Source organism: Vitis vinifera, chromosome 8 (genome assembly GCF_030704535.1).
Source record: "Vitis vinifera cultivar Pinot Noir 40024 chromosome 8, ASM3070453v1".
Taxonomy (NCBI): domain Eukaryota; kingdom Viridiplantae; phylum Streptophyta; class Magnoliopsida; order Vitales; family Vitaceae; genus Vitis; species Vitis vinifera.
Window position 1 is genome coordinate 7,894,199 of NC_081812.1, and position 17,956 is coordinate 7,912,154.

The 17,956-nt window shown below is 39.5% G+C and overlaps 1 protein-coding gene across 1 annotated transcript in view; it reads right to left on the reverse strand.

The window, feature by feature from the left end:
• Window positions 1–1,564: 1,564 nt before the first annotated feature.
• Window positions 1,565–17,956, reverse strand: part of LOC100854783 (uncharacterized) — a 62,845-nt gene continuing 46,453 nt past the window's right edge. The window contains exon 3 of the mRNA XM_010655013.1: window positions 1,565–1,706. Coding sequence (XP_010653315.1) covers window positions 1,565–1,706 — 142 coding nt within the window. The remainder of the gene's footprint in view (window positions 1,707–17,956) is intronic.

A 17,956-nucleotide genomic window follows, 5' to 3' on the forward strand; every position in this document is an offset into this window, starting at 1 on the left:
GGTATTTCGCAGTTGCGAAAGCAAATTTGGCACACGAGTGCCACTTCGCAGTACAGTAGCATCCATTTGGCAGCTGCGAAACACATTGCGAAATGGAAAAGCGTGATTTCGCACCAAAAGTCCCATTCCGTAGGGTATTTCGCAATTGCGAAAGTGGTTTTGGCACACGAGTGCCACTTCGCAGCACAGGAACTCTCATTTCGCAGCACAGGAACTCTCATTTCGCAGCTGCGAAACGCACTGCGAAGTTGCTGTGAAAATGGCATTTTGCTGCGAAATTGGCGTTTTGTTGCGAAACTCAAACTGACCCTTAGGCTTCCGTTTTTCCTATTTATACCGGTCATTTGAGCTACGAAAAGGGTTTCAAAAATCAAAGCACCATTCTCGCAGCCTGTTCGTCTTCTTCACCAAGCTTCGCCGTCCAAGCCTCTGGTCATCCTCTCAGATCAGCAACGTCGCCCCAAGTTCGGTAGCCCGAAATGGCGCGAACTCGAGGGGCTGAGTCTTCATCTCCTTCGAACTGCAAGAAGAGTCTGTGAAAGGAGTCAGTTCCAGAACCTGCTCCAAAGCCTTCGCCCTCGAGACCAATTCCACCTCCGGTGAAGCCCGCGCCACCAAAGCCGCCGGCAAGATGATATCTAACCAGGTCAGGAGGTAGGCCATTGCAGAAGAGACCCAGGGTGGAGAGCTCAGAACCCATCGATTTGACTGAGCAATCTCCAGAGCCTTCACCAATTCCATCACCGGTTCAAACTCCAGTGCCGTCTCCAGTTCCCTCGCCGAGTCCCCTGCCAGTTCCATCGCCGGTACCATCTCCGGCGCCGCAAGAAAAATCTCAGGAGCCCCAAGCGCCACTTCCTGAGCCCCAAATTCAAGCTGAAACAGCTCTGGAAGAAGTAATCCGGACGCCAATGCTACCTCAGCCCCTAATTGAGAGAAACTTGGATTGTAGAACACGACCATTCCATTCCGAGCTTTGCTTCGACTTAGCAGCATTCAGAGTGAGGCCGGAGCTTGCCCAATCATTCCAGCTGCTGAGGAGGTACCATATGGAGCATCTGCTAGCTCCAAGAGACTTTTTCTATCCCCGGATAGCCACGGATTTCTATCAATCCATGACAACCAAAGAGGTAAGGAATCCGACTTTGATTCATTTCACAATCGATGGGAGACATGGCATATTGGGAGCACGACATATTGCTGAAGCCCTGCAAATTCCCTTTGATCCAACCCAATTCGATAATTTTAGAGCTTAGGCAAATCCTACTGAGGTAGAGATGGTGCGCACTCTTTCCAGAGGAGCTGCAAATCGATCACATCTGTCGAGGGGGGAGCTTCCTCCAGTTATGTTTTTTATTGATGCCTTTTTGCGTCATAATATCTATCCATTGCAGCATTGGACCCAAAGAAGGGGAGTTCTCCTGGAAGCTCTTTACAAGATGTCAGAAGAATTTTCTTTAGGCCTCATCATCTGATCATGGCAGCCCTTCTCTATTTTGAAGAGAAGGTTCACAAAAAGAAGGTTCAGAGAGCTGATTGCATTCCACTCCTCTTCCCAAGGCTGCTATGCCAAATTTTGGAGCATCTGGGATATCCCTCTGAGCCTCAACTGGAGAGAAAGCGAATATGCCGTGAGCCATTCACTCTTGATAAATGGAACAATATGACGGCCTACAAAGTCGATCAGCCTAGGCAGCCTCAGCCAGCTGCAAGGAGAGCATCCCCAAGACATATACCCGAGGGTATAACAGTTGCTGCTCCTGCCATTCCTAGAGCTCCACCAGCTGCACCTGCTTCATCTCAACCATCCACACCAGCTGCACCTGCTTCATCTCAGCCATCCACATCAGCTGAGCCGAGGATGGCCATTCCTATATCTGAATATCGAGAGTTGTGCCGTGCATTGGAGACTCTTACAGCTTCTCAGAGCAATCTTGCTCAGGAGATGGCAGCCATCAGAGCATGCCAAGAGCAGATGTTAGCCACTCAGGCTCAACAAGCTGCCATCTTAAGGCAGCTCCCAGTCCATTTCGATCTGCCACAAGTTGTAGAGCCCTCCATTTCTACTCCACCAGAGCCACACTCTCAGCCTTCAGAGTCTCATCCTCCAGAGCCCGAAGCCCCAGCTGATGCACCTACTGAAAAGGCAGCAGATCCATCTGCCTAGTTCTAGCCCTAGCACCACTCATCAGACTACTATCTATCTAATATTTCTATGTATTTTGTTTTTTTTTTTAGTTGACAAGAAATCCCAATATTTTGGTACTATATTTGGGATTCCTTGTGATTACTTGTCTTTTACACTGTACTTGAATGAACAGAAAGTAATACAAGTTGAATATTTCTTATTAAAAGTTAGCATTAAGTTCTCCTTATTTCCTTTTCTCACATATTCTATTCTTTTTGAAACATGTGGTTTTCCCCAATCAATATTCGAATTTGATATCAACAAGGAGGTACCACTTCCTCCCTTTTATTATAGTCACTCAAATCACATTGAGGACAATGCTCAGTTCGGTTGGGGGGTATGAGGAAGGAAGTATGCTAAATATTTTTGGTATTGCAATTATATTGGTTAATTAGTTGTAGTTTTTACTTTTTACTCTATTCTCTATGAATTTTGAGGAAAAATTTTCAAATTAAACCAAGAGAAATTGAACTGTTGTTTTTCACTTGACTTAGAGTATGGATTATGCTTACTAAAGTGGTTCAATTGTTGAAGCTTCTATTGAAATTGAAGTTAGTTCTTCCACTTTAAGCTATTCACACACTGTGCACATTAGATTCCGATTATAAGATGAAAAGCTATTTCCCTCTTGACATAGGATAATTTTGGGACTTGGTATATTTGACCTCATTTGATAAAAATTGAAACACCCTGCAAAAGGCCAATGAGCCTTTGAAATAAAGAAAGTTGTTTGCTTGCCTTGAAACCCGAGCAAGGTCTGAGGGGTATATGGTGAAAATATTTTAAGCCTGGTGCCCTAAGCCTTAATTGGTTGGGAGTCACCAACAATGCTTGTTACAAGGGTGAATAGGTAGAGTTAGCATATGATAGATGCTTGGGTATTAGAAACTCATTCTTAAAAGTCCGGGGAAAAATCCGAGGAGTTAGTGGTTGAAAGATCCTTAAAGCTTGGTGCCCTAAACCTTAATTGGTTGGGAGTCATCGATGGACCCCCATTACATGGACAAGTTAGAAAGAGTACCCCATAAAGCCTCATATATAAAAAAAAAAAAAATGAAAATGTGTTCTTTTCTTATTGATTTTGGTCAGATTGCTAAAGTATTGAAAAGAGATAGGTTGGGGGGTGAGACTAATTTAGCATATTATTCTCGGAACCTAAGGAACCAATACACATAGATTTTTGTGGAAGATTAAAGTTTGGTTCTTAGAAAGTGGAAATGATTTTAAAACTTCAGTTTGCATAATGCACTCCCTTGATTGACAGTGTTTAGCATAGTTTGTTATGACTCTTGTTGAGATTTGGGTTTGTATTTCTTTAATGCTTCATGTGAGAATTAGATCATCATGCCACTTGAGAATTATTTTCTTTCAGCATGATGTTGTAAATTTTAGTATAATTTGCTTTTTATTTTCATTTTTCTCTCCTATATTGCTAAGGGACTAGCAATATGTCGATTGGGGGGAGTGATTACTACTCAAAAAGTGCTATTTGATAACCTATAATTAATCCTTTTAAACACTTTTGAGTAGTAGTTTAGGCCTTTTAACTCAATTGGCATGTTAAGGATCCTTTAAAGCAACTTTAATCACTTTGTGCAAGTTTTGGTGTTTTTATTAGTAATTTGATCACCAAAGCAAGTCAAGTCTGAGGAGAGCTATGAGGAATCTTGGGCAAAGTTGAGAAGTCATTTGCCAAGAGTAAATCCGGATTGCAAGGAGAAAAAGCAAAGAGAATATGCCATAAAGCATATTCTTGATGACAGTCGTAGTAGCCACTTTTGGAGCACTTTCTAAAGTCCAAATGATGCACTCTATATACCATTTCAAAGATCAGGAAGTCAACAATCCAATGCTTCAAACGGTGTGCAATTCGGAGTTGAAACAAAGAATTTGCAGCCATTACAAGCCAATCACTCCGAGCTGAAGGAAGCATTTTGCAAAGTGTTGCGAAATCACCCTTTTGTTGCGAAGTGATTTCGCAGCCTTTTTGAACAGTGTGATGTTTCTCCTTCTAACGATACCCGATTTATGCCGCGAGAAGGAAGCTGGGAACCTCAAGGTGGAGGCCAACTTCGCAGCCCTATGAAGATAGCTTGGTGTTGCGAAATTATTTCGCAGCCCTCTTGAGTGTCTGCGAAATCTCGCAGACACCATTTTTCTCATGCGAAATGGTTCCTGAAGCCTCCTGATATTTGCTACCGACATTGGGAGATATTTTCCATTAGATTTTTGTTGTCTAAATCCCAAAATACTCCTTGTAAACCACCAATTACATGATTCCTTAGTTTTTAAGTTAGTAAAAAGACTAAATATCTATGTAATAATTAGTTTTATATTATGTTCATATATATACCTCTCGAGAGCCTGTTCTCGGAGAGGAGTTCCTTCTGTAAAAGTTTAGGTAAGCAAGTAAAGTCTATTTTCTTTCTACTGCCTTACCTTCTCACTTTGTATTTTCATTTTATTTCTAAGTTATGAATTCTCTGAGGAGTTTTCCCCAGAGAATGAGTAACTAAACCTCTAATTCCTTGGAGCTAAGGTTGCCCGGGAAGGTTCCAAGTGCAAGAATGCAAAGCTTTGTGGTTTTAGCTAGTAATGAAGAGGAAGTGAAATCCTTTAATGATTTCTATGTTTTTAGTTAACTTAAAACACCTTGGAGTCACTTGGGCTAACACTTGGTAAGGCAAGTGATTTCCAACCATGGAAATGCACTAGTTTACCCCTTGCGAGCCTCTGGGAGGTGACTTCAAGGTAGGATTTTCTAGAATAGCCAACACTTGGTAAGCTTTTGGACTCCTAGGAGACATCCATTAGTTATCTCTTGCGAGCTTTTGACGGGTAATCCAAGGTTAAATATCACCTTGAATGGTTAAGGCTTAGTGAGAGGTTTAAACCATTGCAAAGTGCATTAGTGAGAGAATTAAAGTGAAATCTAATTGAAGGAGTCTCTGTATAACACCGGTTAGAGAATTGACTATATGTTGAATCTCTAATGCGAGGAAATGAACCATCTGACCGGAGCTATGTCTTTTGCATGAGGAACCACCCCAGTGAACCTAAATCTCCAGGGAATGCTTTTCTTCCTAAATTATTCCAAACTTCTGTTATGTTAGTTAGTTTAAGTCTAAACCTTTACCAATCAAAGTTTGTGTTTTACTTCTTAAGCTAACCTTGAAATGAAACAAGACCAATTCACTTTGAATTGGTATCATTGATAGCTTGTTAATCTTTCCTAGTGGACGATCCTAGAGCCACTATACTATAGTAGCTTTTTCTTTGCTACCCTATTATATGGTGTTATAGGTTATAAATTTTGTTGATTACTCCCTCAATCAAGGAGCACCAGCTGAACACAAATCAGCTGAGACACCAATTGGGCACGAATCAAGAAATCTAACATGAAGAATTCAAGAGGATAGAAACTGTTGGACACATTTAGAGTACTTTCTGGAGTCCATTTCATGAATACTATATGTCGTTTCGAAGCTCGGGAAGTCAGGAATCCAACACTTCAAACTATGTATAAATCCAAGTTGAAATGAAGAAGTTATAGCCATTAGAAGCCAATCACACCAAGCTGAAGGCCAATTTCGTAGCTGCGAAATCACAAGGTGCTAGCTGTAAAATCAGCCTTTGGCTGTGAAATGGAGACCTTCAGCTTGCGAAATTTCACAGCCCATCTAGCATGCCTGCAAAATCCACCTAAGTGCTTCCAAATATTTTCGACCGACTCTTTTAGATTTTTTTCTTCAGATATTTGTTGTTTAAATCCCCATTCTCTTCTTGTAATCCACCAATCCTAGGATTCCTTAGTTAATAAGTAAGAACAAAGGGGTGAATAACCTCATATATATAATTTGCAATTTTCTTTACGCAAACATCTTGGGAGCTTGTTCTCAGAGACAATTTTTTGTATAGTTTGGAAGGAAGTAATATGCAGAGCTTTGCTCCGCCTTACCTACTCACTTTGATTGTATTTTTCTTACTAGCCAAACAAGCTCTGGGGATGTTTCCTCAGAGAATGAGTGGCTAGACTTTTTATCTCTTGGAGTTAAGGAAGCTGGGTAAGGTGCCGAATGCAAGAATTGGAAGTTGTGTTGTTTCAGCTTTTAATGAAGAGAAAGTGTGACCCGTTAATGGTTTCTATGTTTTTAGTTAACTTAAAACGCCCTTAAATCACCTGGGCCAACACTTGGTAAGGCAAGTGATCTCCATCAATTGAGATGCACTAGTTTATCTCTTGCAAGCCATTGGGAGGTGGTTTGAAGGTAGGATTTTCTAGAGTAGCCAACATTTGGTAAGCTTTTGGACTCTAAGGATACATCCATTAGTTATCTCTTGCGAGCTTGAGAAGGGAAATCCAAGGTTAAGGATCACCTTGAATGGAAAATGCTAAGTGAGAGGCATGAGCCATTGTGAGATGAATCAATGAGAGAGAGTTAGTGTTTGAATCCATAAAAGGGAAGCATCTGTACCACACCGATTAGAGAAATAACTATATGTTAATTCTCTAATGCGAGGAAAAGATTCAAGTGACCAGAACTCTGTTTTTGTATTAGGAGCCTAACCCCAGTGATCCTAAAACTCCAAGAAACACTTTTCTTTATAAGTAATTTCTTTACTTTATTTTTGGTTAGCTTAAAACCATTCCTTTTTAAACCAAAGTTTCTGTTTTCTTTTGAAGCTAACCTTGAAATGAAAAAGCACCAATCCAACTTTGAATTATTATCATTTGTAAGTTGAAAACCCTTCCCAATGAACGATCCTAGAGCCACTATGCTATGCTAGCTGAGGCTATCCTAGTACATGGTGATATAGGTTATAAATTTTGTTGATTACTCCTGTCTGAGGACCAAAATCAAGGTACATGATTACTACTCAAAAAGTGTTATTTGATAGCTTGTAATTAACTCTTTTAAACACTTTTGAGTAGTAGTTATCACCTTTTAACCCAATTAACATGTTAAGGACCCTTGCAATCAATTCTAATCAGATTGTGTTAAGTTTTGGTGTTTTGATAGCTTTTTTATCACCAAAGCAATCCGAGATTGAGGAGAGTTCTTTGGAATCCATGGCAAAGCAATAGAAAGCTCAGAAACATGAAGAACTGAAGCTTTGAAGTCTTTTTCCATAAGCAAATTCGGAATGCAAGGAGTGTGGGATCCTCCCTAAAAAATGCCACGTGGCTCTCTCTCCCTTGCACACGCAGACGGTCCCCCTTGCGACGCGTGACATAACTCATTCCACCTGGGGAAGAATTCTGTCCGACCGACGTTCCACCTTCTCCAGATATCTCACATCCGGAATTCTGTCCGGCCGACGTTCCACCTTCTCCGGATATTTCACATCCGGCGCCTGATGCTGGATGGGAGAGGAGGGCGTTTCAACTTCCCCGGTCAGACATGTCCAGATCCTCTGATAGTGCTTACCCGAAGAGTTTATTTTGCACAGTGCCGCGGTGTTCTCCTGAAGCATCCAGATATTTGGGACCGATATTTTGAGATTTTTTGCTTTAGATATTTGATGTCTAAATCCCCAAACTCTCCTTGTAACCCACCTATCATAAGATTCCTTAGTCTTTAAGCAAGAACAAAGGGGTGAATAACCTCTTATATATAGTTTGTAATTATCATCAATATCTCGGGGAGCTTCTTCTCAGACGCATCCTTTGTACAATTTTGCAAGAAATATATTTTACTGAGCACTTGCTTTGTTTTTCCTATATATTTTTGTTTTCTCATTCTTTTTCTTTCTTGCCAATCAAACTCTGAGGATTTTTCCTCAGAGGATGAGAGGCTAGGCTCTTCGTCCCTTGGAGTGAAGAAATTCGGGTAAGTTTCCATATGCATAAATTGGAAGTTTTGTTGTTTTAGTTTTTAATGAAGAGAAAGTGTGAGCCGTTAATGGTTTTTATCTTTTTAGTTAACTTAAAATGCCTTTAAATCACCTGGGCCAACACTTGGTAAGGCAAGTGATCTCCATCCATTGAGATGCACTTGTTTATCTCTTGCGAGCCTTTGGGAGGTGGTTTAGAGGTAGGATTTTCTAGAATAGCCAACACTTGGTAAGCTTTTGGACTCCAAGGAGACATCCATTAGTTATCTCTTGCGAGCTTTTGACGGGTAATCCAAGGTTATAGATCACCTTGAATGGAAAATGCTAGGTAAGAGGCACGAGCCATTGCAAGGTGCATCAGTGAGAGGGAATTAGTGTTTGAACCCATTAAGGGGAAGCATCTGTACCACACCGGTTAGAGAATTAACTATATGTTAATTCTCTAATGCGAGGAAAAGAAACAAGTGACCGGAACTTCCTTTTTGTATGAGGAATCTGAGCCTAGTGATCTGAAACTCCAAGAGACACTTTTCTTTCTAAGTAAAATTAGTTACTATTTTTGGTTAGCTTAAAACCAACCTTTTCCACCAAAGATTATGTTTTCTTTTAAAGCTAACCTTGAAGTGAAAACGCACCAATTCAACTTTGAATTAATATCAATTGTGAGGTGAAAACCCATCCTAGTGAACGACCCTAGAGCCACTATGCTATGCTAGCTAAGGCTATCCTAGTACATGGTGTAATAGGTTATAAATTTTGTTGATTACTCCCTGAGGACCAAAATCAAGGGACACCAGCTGGACATGAATCAACTGAAACACCAATTGGGAAAGAATCAAATGGTGTCGTTGCCGGGGAATGGTGCCACTTTATAGTGATATCACCTTTCTAGAGTACTTGTGATCTTCATCACAAGTTTGGTGACTTTTCTTTTCTTTTTACTAACTCTTTTTATTTTATTTTTTATTTTTTTTTTCTTTGCTCATATTTTAGTATACCTTTTATTTAGTTTTTAGTTTACCTTAATTTTTTCTTAGAATTGTTTTTCTTTTGTTTTCTTTTGTTTTCTCTATTTTTAATTCATAAATTGCTAGTTGTGCATGCCATATTGAATACGAGATAGCAGAGGAAGCCATGAACTTCATGAGTTATGTGGCTGAAGTTTCAAGAAGATGGGATGAACCAAAGGCTAGAGATATGGGAAGAATGACGTCTCAACCTAATGCTAAGGGTGAGATGTATATTTTAAATGATGGCATAGACATGAAGGCAAAGATTGCAGCTATGGCAAGGAGATTGGAAGAGTTAGAAATGAAGAAGATGCAAGAAGTGCAAGCCATATCTCAGACACCATTGCAAGCTATGCCTTGTGCCATTTGTCTATCATATGAGCACTTGGTAGAAGAGTGTCCTATCATTCCAGCCATGAGGGAAATGTTTGGTGATTGCAACACCGACAATTCCAATTGGAGGGACCATCCAAATTTCTCTTGGAAACCACAGCCACCTCAGTACAAGCAACATGTTCAAGCATTTCTGCAAGCCTCAAACCTTGAACTAGCTATGGTGAATCTTAGCAAGGTAGTGGGAGACTTTATTGGAGTTCAGAAATCCATCAACACTCAGCTCAGTCAAAGAATTGACAGTGTAGAGAGTTCATTGAACAAAAGGATGGATGGAATAAAAAATGATCTATCTCAGAAGATAGATAATCTCCAATATTCAATCTCAAGGTTTTCGAACCTTAACAAAGTGCAAGAAAAAGGAAACTTTCCTTCTCAACCTTATCAAAATTTCAAGGGTATCCATGAAATGGAGGCTAAGGAGGGAGAATCTTCAATGGTGAAGGAAGTTGAAGCGACTATCACTTTGAGGAGTGGTAAAGAGGTTGATCTGCCCACATCCAAGCTACAACATATGGTAGAAAGTGAAACAGAGAAAGAAAAGAGGGAGGAAATCAAAGGAAAGAAAAAGGGGAAAAGGATAGAGAAAGATGGCTATGATGTTAATGTACAAGGAGAACCACAGAGGATAGTCATCAAGGAAGAAATGATGAAACACATGACTTCACTTTTTCTCCAAGCGTTGTATGGCAAAATCATACAGAGAAAATCTCAAGTGAGGGATGCAAACTTCATATGGGATCTGGGCAAGCTAAATCAGGATCAAATTTTTTTATGGACTTATTCTTTTTAAAGACTAGTTAGTCCATAGCTTTTTGTTTTATTTATTACTTGTTTTAATTTTGATTTCAATGCTTTAATTCTAATTTGTTTTGATTTAATATAGGTTTTTGGATGATCAAAATCAAGAGGAATGTCAAAAGAGCTGAAAGAAGGAAGTTGGGAATCAAGAGGAGCTCAAAAAGCATGAAGAGAGCATGGGTTGCGAAATTTCGCAACAAAAGTGAGCCGCTGTGAAAATCTCCCCCCTCGCTATGAAATGGTTTCACAGCCTCCAAGCGCCCTATGCGAAATGGTTGCGAAATCTCCACACCTTAAAATCCTTCAGCGCGCACACCATGAGTTGACCTGTCGCATCCACACCCCATTTCTCCACTGTTGGACACATTTTTGGAGCACTTCCTAGAGCTCAAATTATGCATACCATATGTCAATTCGAATCTTGGGAAGTCAGGAGTCCAATGCTTCAAATGGTACATGATTTGGAGTTGAAACGAAAAAGTTATGGCCGTTTGAAGACGAATGCGCAAAGTTGAGCGGGAATTTCGCAGCCAATGAGCCATTTCGAAGGGTGTTTCGCAGCTGCAAAACCACCTTTTGGCACACAAGTGCCACTTCGCAGAGCCATATGGCCATTTCGCAGCTGCGAAATGGGCTGCAAAAATCCTCTCCTCTACAAAATGCTTCCCCCGTTGCGGAAACAATTTCCAAGATTAAAAAATGGAATGCGATCTTCTTTTTTATGTTTATTTTTTCCCTTTAGCTGCAAGATGATCTCCAAGCTATAAAATGGCCTCCAGGCTATAAAAATGACTTGCAAAATGAAGAGAGGTTTGTATAAACACTTTGTAAAGCCAAGGAAAGTTGCAAAAATGCCAAGAGAGCCACACGACCATGCATATGAAGAGGAGAGCCCTCTCACTGAGATCACACACACGAAGCCTCTCATTTCATTTCTTACCTCGTTAAACCATCAGAGCCCATAGCTCCAGCTGAGGAGACTATGTAATCTAAGGAGACTACCAGAACAGAGGTCAAAGTCCTAATCCAACCCACTCAAGAGGCCACCACAGATGCATCAGCTCCACATGACCCTACCACTACTTGATCATCTCTTTATTTTTTTTGTATTTACTTATTATATTAGTATAGATAATTCCATGTTTTGATGTCTTATATTCTGGGATTGGATGTATTATTGACGATGCATCATATATAGACATCATTTTTGTTTAAACTTGGCATTTTCCTATTTCCTCTACTCACTAACTCTTATGTTTTCTTTGAAACATGTGGTTTCTCCTATACGACTCAGATTCCATGTTACTCAGGAGGTACCACTTCCTCCCTATTTTTTAATCACTTTTCTCACATTGAGGACAATGTTTAGCTTGGTTGGAGGGAGAGTTAAGGAAGGAAGTTTTTGTTATTAATGCTAAGTTATTTTGGTAATTTAGTTGCTTTTTGCTTAATTTTTAAAATTTTTTAAAGTTTTTATTCTACTCTCCATGGTTATTAAGGAAAAATTTTCAAACTAAAATGGGAGAAATTGAATTTTTGTCTTTTTACTTGACTTAGAGTTTATATTATGCTTATTAAAGTTGATGAATTATTGAAACTTCTATTGAATTCAACCTTAGTTCTTCCACTTTAACCTATTCACACACTATGCACAATAGGTTCCGATTATAAGATGAAAAAGTATTTCCCTCTTGACTTAGGAAAATTTTAGACTTGGTACCTTTGACCTCATTTAATAGTGTTGAGACACCTTATAAAAGGCCAATGAGTCTTTGAAAAAAGAGAAAAATGTTTACTTGCCTTGAAACCCGAGCAAGGTCTGAGGGGTATATGGTGAAAATCTTTAAAACCTGGTGCCTTAAGCCTTCATTGGTTGGGAGTCACCGACCTCAATGCTCGTTACAAGGGTGAATAGGTGGATTTTAACATACTATAGGTGCTTAGGTATTAAAATTCATTCTCAAAAGTCTGGGGTAAAATCCGAGGAGTTAGTGGTTGAAAGATCCTTAAAGCTTGATGCCCTAAACCTTAATTGGTTGGGAGTCATCGATGGACCCCCATTACATGGACAATTTAGAAAAGAATACCTTTAAGCCTTGTACTCCTACAATGAAAAAAATTGTGAGAAAAGAGGCGCGTTCTTAGCCTATTGGAGGTTGATCAGTTTGCTAAGCTTTGAAAAAGAACTAGGCTGGGGGGAGAGATTAGTTCAACATACTATATTCGGAAACTAATAAATAACACTTAGATTTATGTGGAAGAGTAAGGTTTGACCCTTTGGGAGTGGAAACTCTTTTAAAGCTTAAATTTGCATAATGCCTTCTCTTTAAGAATTGTGATTAGACAAGTTATTTGATAACTCTTGTTGAAGTTTGAGTTTTATTTCTTTAATGTTCCATGTCAGAGTTAGATCATCATGCCACTTGAAAATTGTTTTTTTTATCAACATGATGTTGTAAATTATAATACTTTTTATTTTTATTTTTCTCTCCTTCATTGCTAAGGGACTAGCAATATGTCGGTTAGGGGGAGTGATTACTACTCATAAAGTGCTATTTGATAGGTTGTAATTAACTCTTTTAAACACTTTTGAGTAGTAGTTATCACCTTTTAACCCAATTAACATGTTAAGGACCCTTGTAATCATTTCCAATCAGATTGTGTTAAGTTTTGGTGCTTTGATAGCTTTTTGATCACCAAAGCAATCCGAGATTGAGGAGAGTTATTTGGAATCCATGGCAAAGCAATAGAAAGCTCAGAAACATGAAGAACCGAAGCTTTGAAGTCCTTTGCCATAAGCAAATCCGGAATGCAAGGAGTGTGGGATCCTCCCTAAAAAATGCCACGTGGCTCTCTCTCCCTTGCACACGTAGACGGTCCCCCTTGCGATGCGCGGCATAACTCATTCCACCCGGGGAAGAATTCTGTCCGGCCGACGATCCACTTTCTCCGGATATCTCACATCTGGAATTCTATCCGGCCAACGTTCCACCTTCTCCGGATATTTCACATCCGACGCCTGACGCCGGATGGGAGAGGAGGGCATTTCAACTTCCCCAGTCAGACATGTCCGGATCCACTGATAGCGCTTACCCGAAGAGTTTATTTTGCACAGTGCCGTGGTGTTCTCCTGAAGCTTCCCGATATTTGCGACTGACATTTTGAGATTTTTTGCTTTAGATATTTGATGTCTAAATCCCAAACTCTCCTTGTAACCCACCTATCATAAGATTCCTTAGTCTTTAAGCAAGAACAAAGGGGTGAATAACCTCTTATATATAGTTTGTAATTATCATCAATCTATGGGGGAGCTTCTTCTCAGACGCATCCTTTGTACAATTTTGCAAGAAATATATTTTACCGAGAACTTGCTCTGTTTTTCCTCTATATTTTTGTTTTCTCATTATTTTTCTTTCTAGCCAATCAAACTCTGAGTATTTTTCCTCAGAGGATGAGAGGCTAGGCTCTTCGTCTCTTGGAGTGAAGAAATCCGGGTAAGTTTCCATATGCATAAATTGGAAGTTTTGCTGTTTTAGTTTTTAAAGAAGAGAAAGTGTGAGCCGTTAATGGTTTTTATTTTTTTAGTTAACTTAAAACGCCTTTAAATCACCTAGGCCAACACTTGGTAAGGCAAGTGATCTCCATCCATTGAGATGCACTTGTTTATCTCTTGCGAGCCTTTGGGAGGTGGTTTAGAGGTAGGATTTTCTAGAATAGCCAACACTTGGTAAGCTTTTGAACTCCAAGGAGACATCCATTAGTTATCTCTTGCGAGCTTTTGACGGGTAATCCAAGGTTAAGGATCACCTTGAATGGCAAATGCTAGGTGAGAGGCACGAGCCATTGCAAGGTGCATCAGTGAGAGGGAATTAGTGTTTGAACCCATTAAGGGGAAGCATTTGTACCACACCGATTAGAGAATTAACTATATATTAATTCTCTAATGCGAGGAAAAGAAACAAATGATCGGAACTTCCTTTTTGTATGAGGAATCTGAGCCTAGTGATCAGAAACTCCAAGAAACACTTTTCTTTGTAAGTAAAATTAGTTACTATTTTTGGTTAGCTTAAAACCAACCTTTTCCACCAAAGATTATGTTTTCTTTTAAAGCTAACCTTGAAATGAAAAGGCATCAATTCAACTTTTAATTAATGTCAATTGTGAGGTGAAAACCCATCCCAGTGAACGACCCTAGAGCCACTATGCTATGCTAGCTAAGGCTATCCTAGTACATGGTGTAATAGGTTATAAATTTTGTTGATTACTCCCTGAGGACCAAAATCAAGGGACACCAGCTGGACATGAATCAGCTGAAACACCAATTGGGAACGAATGAGTACACCAATTGGGAACGAATCAATGATGTCATCTATAGGGCTAAGCTTTTCATAAAATCTAGAGCCTTCAAATCATGACCCAAAGTCATTCATGCCATCCCTAACCCTAGCTTTTCATAACATCTAGAGCCTACAACACACAACTCAGAGTTGTTCATGTCATCCATAGCCCTAAGCTATTAATAGCATCTAAAGCCTTAAAATCCCAACCTTATGTAGTTCATGTCATCCACAACCCTAGTTGTTCATAACATCTAGTGCCCTAAGCTCACAACTCAAATTCATTTATGTAATCCACAACCTTAAGTTGTTCATAGCATCTAGAGCCCTGAGATCATGACCCGAAGTCATTCATGTCCACCATAACCTTGATTTTTTCAAAGCATTCAGACCCTAAGTAGACGACCTTGAGTCATTCATGTCATCAACATCCTTGAGTTATTCATAGCATCTAGAGCCTTAAGCCTACAACACAACGTTGTTTAGGTCATACATAGCCCTGAGTTGTTCATAGAATCTTGAGCCTTGAGCTCACGACCTAGAGTCGTTCATGTTATCCATAGCTCTAAGCTATTTATAGCAATTAGAGTCATAGGCTTATGACCAAGACTCATTAATATCATCTTCAACCATGAGTTGTTCATGGCATCTTGAGGCTTGATCTCACAACATCCTGAGTTGTTCATATCATCCATAGCTTTGAGTTGCTCATAGCATCCAAAGCCTTGAGCTGACAACCTTGAGTCATTCATGTCAACCACATCCTTAATCTTTACATTGTCTTTTGAACCGCGAGCTCATGACTCAAAGTCGCTCATGTCATCCACAACCCTCAGCTCATGATGCAGAATCATTCATATCATCCACAACCCTAAGCTACTCATAGAATCTAGAGGACTGATCTCACGAGATCCCAAGTCGTTCATATCATCCATAATGTTGAGTTGTTCAAAGCATCTATAGCCTTGAGCTCACGACTCAGAGTAGCACTATCATACAAAGCCTTGACTTGTTCATAGTATCTAGAGCCCTAAGCTCACGACCTAGAGTCGTTTATGTCAACACATCCCTTAGCTATTCGTAATATTTAAAGCCCTAAGCTCACAACAAAGAGCCATTCATGTCATCCACAACCTTGTTCTATTCATAGTATCTAGAGCCTTGAGCTCATGACATAGAGTCATTCATGTCATCCAAATCCATGAGCTATTCATAGCATCTCAAGCCCTATGCTCACAACTTGAAGACATTCATGTCCACCACAGCCCTAAGTTGTTCATAGTATCTAGATTCCTAAGCACACAACCTAGAGTTGTTCATCTCATCCACAACCATGAGTTGTTCATAGCATCTCGAGCCTTAAGCTAACGACCTAAAGTCATTCATGTCATCCACAACCCTAAGCTATTCATAGCATGTAAAGCCTTGAGCTCACGACCTAGAGTTATTCATGTCAACGATAGGCCTGTGTTTTTCATAGAATTTTAGAGCCATGGTATCCCGACCAAGAATCATTCATATCATCCACACCCCTGAGTTATTCATACCATCTAGAGGCATGTGCTCATGAGATCCCGAGTCAATCATATCATCCACAGCCTTGAGTTGTTCATAGCATCTAGAGCCTTATGCTAATGACCTAGAGTAGCTCATGTCATCCATAGCCTTGAGTTGTTCATATCATCTAGAGTCCTGAGGTCACAACTTGAAGTAATTCATGTCAATGACAACCTTGAGTTGTTCCTTACATTTAAAGCCCTGAGCTCATGACTTGAAGTCGTTCATGTTATCTACATACTTGAGTTGTTCATAGCATTTAGTGCCATAGGCTCATGACCAAGATTCATTCATATCATATACAACCTTGAGCTATTTATAGCATCTAGAGGCTTGAGCTCACATGATTCCAAGTCATTCATATTGATTATTACTCAAAACGTGTTATTTTATAGCTTGTAATTAACTCTTTTAAAAACTTTTAAGTAGTAGTTATTACCTTTTAACTCAAGTGGCACATTAAGGACCCTTGCAATCATTTTTAATCAAATTGTGTTAAGTTTTGGTGTTTTTGATAGCTTTTTTATCACCAAAGCAATCCAAGAATGAGGGAGATCTTTGTATAGTTCAAGGCAAGCCAAGTTGAAGCTCAAATTCATGAAGAAACCAAGCTTTGGAGCTTCATAACCCTTTGCAAAATCCAAACAAGGATGCAAAGAGGAAAGGCACAGAAGAAATCAACCATACAACAATTTTGCAAGTTGTGGAATCCAACTTGCGAGATTTTCGCAAATTGTGAAATAGAAAAAGGAAAGGAATCGCTGTAGGACCGAGAGCTAATGAGTTACAGGATACTTTTGCAACTTGCAAAATGGATAATTTCAACTTGCGAAATTTTCGAAAGTTGCATTTGAACTTGCGAAATCCACCTATAATTTGAGATATTTGTGCATCAACTCCGTTTGATATTTATGTTCAGATATTTGTGTATAAATCCCTATTTTCTCCTTGTAACCCACCAATGACAAGTTTCCTTGGTTGGGAAGTTAGTAAGAGGGGTGAATAGCCTCTCTATATAATCTATTATAATTTTCTTTTAAAAGAGAGCTCGAGAGTTTCTCTCAGAGACGACACTTTTGTATAGTTTTTCAAGTAATACACACAGCTTTGCTCTGCCTTACCTACTCATTTTGTTTTCTCTTTTATTTTTATTTCTAGCAAATCAAACTTTGAGGATGTTTTCCCAGAGGATGAGTGGCTAGGCTTTTTGGTTCTTGGAGTGAAGGAAGCTGGGTAAGGTTCCAAATGCAAAAGTGGAAGTTTTGTTGTTTCAGTTTTTAATGAAGAGAAAGTGTGACCCGTTAATGGTTTTTATCTTTTTAGTTAACCTAAAATTCCTTAAAATCACATGGGCTAACACTTGGTAAGGCAAGTGGTCTCCGTCCATTGAGTTACACTAGTTTATCTGTTACGAGCCTCTGGGAGGTGGTTTAAAGGTAGAATTTTCTAGAATAACGAAAACTTGGTAAGCTTTTGGACTCCAAGGAAACATCCATTAGTTATCTCTTGCAAGCTTTTGATGGGTAATCCAAGGTTAAGGATCACCTTGAATGGCCAATACTAGGTGAGAAGTATGAACCATTGCAAGATGATTCAGTGAAAGGGATTTAGTGTTTGAGCCCATTAAGGGGAAGCATTGGTACCACACCGGTTCAGGAAATAACTATATGTTAAATCCCCAATGCGAGGAAAAGATTCAAGTGGCCGGAACTCCCTTTTTGTATAACGAATCTGAGCCTAGTGATCTGAAACTCCAAGAAAAACTTTTCTTTGTAAGTAATTTCAATTACTTTATTATTGGTTTCACTTAAAACCAACCTTTTCAAACATATTTA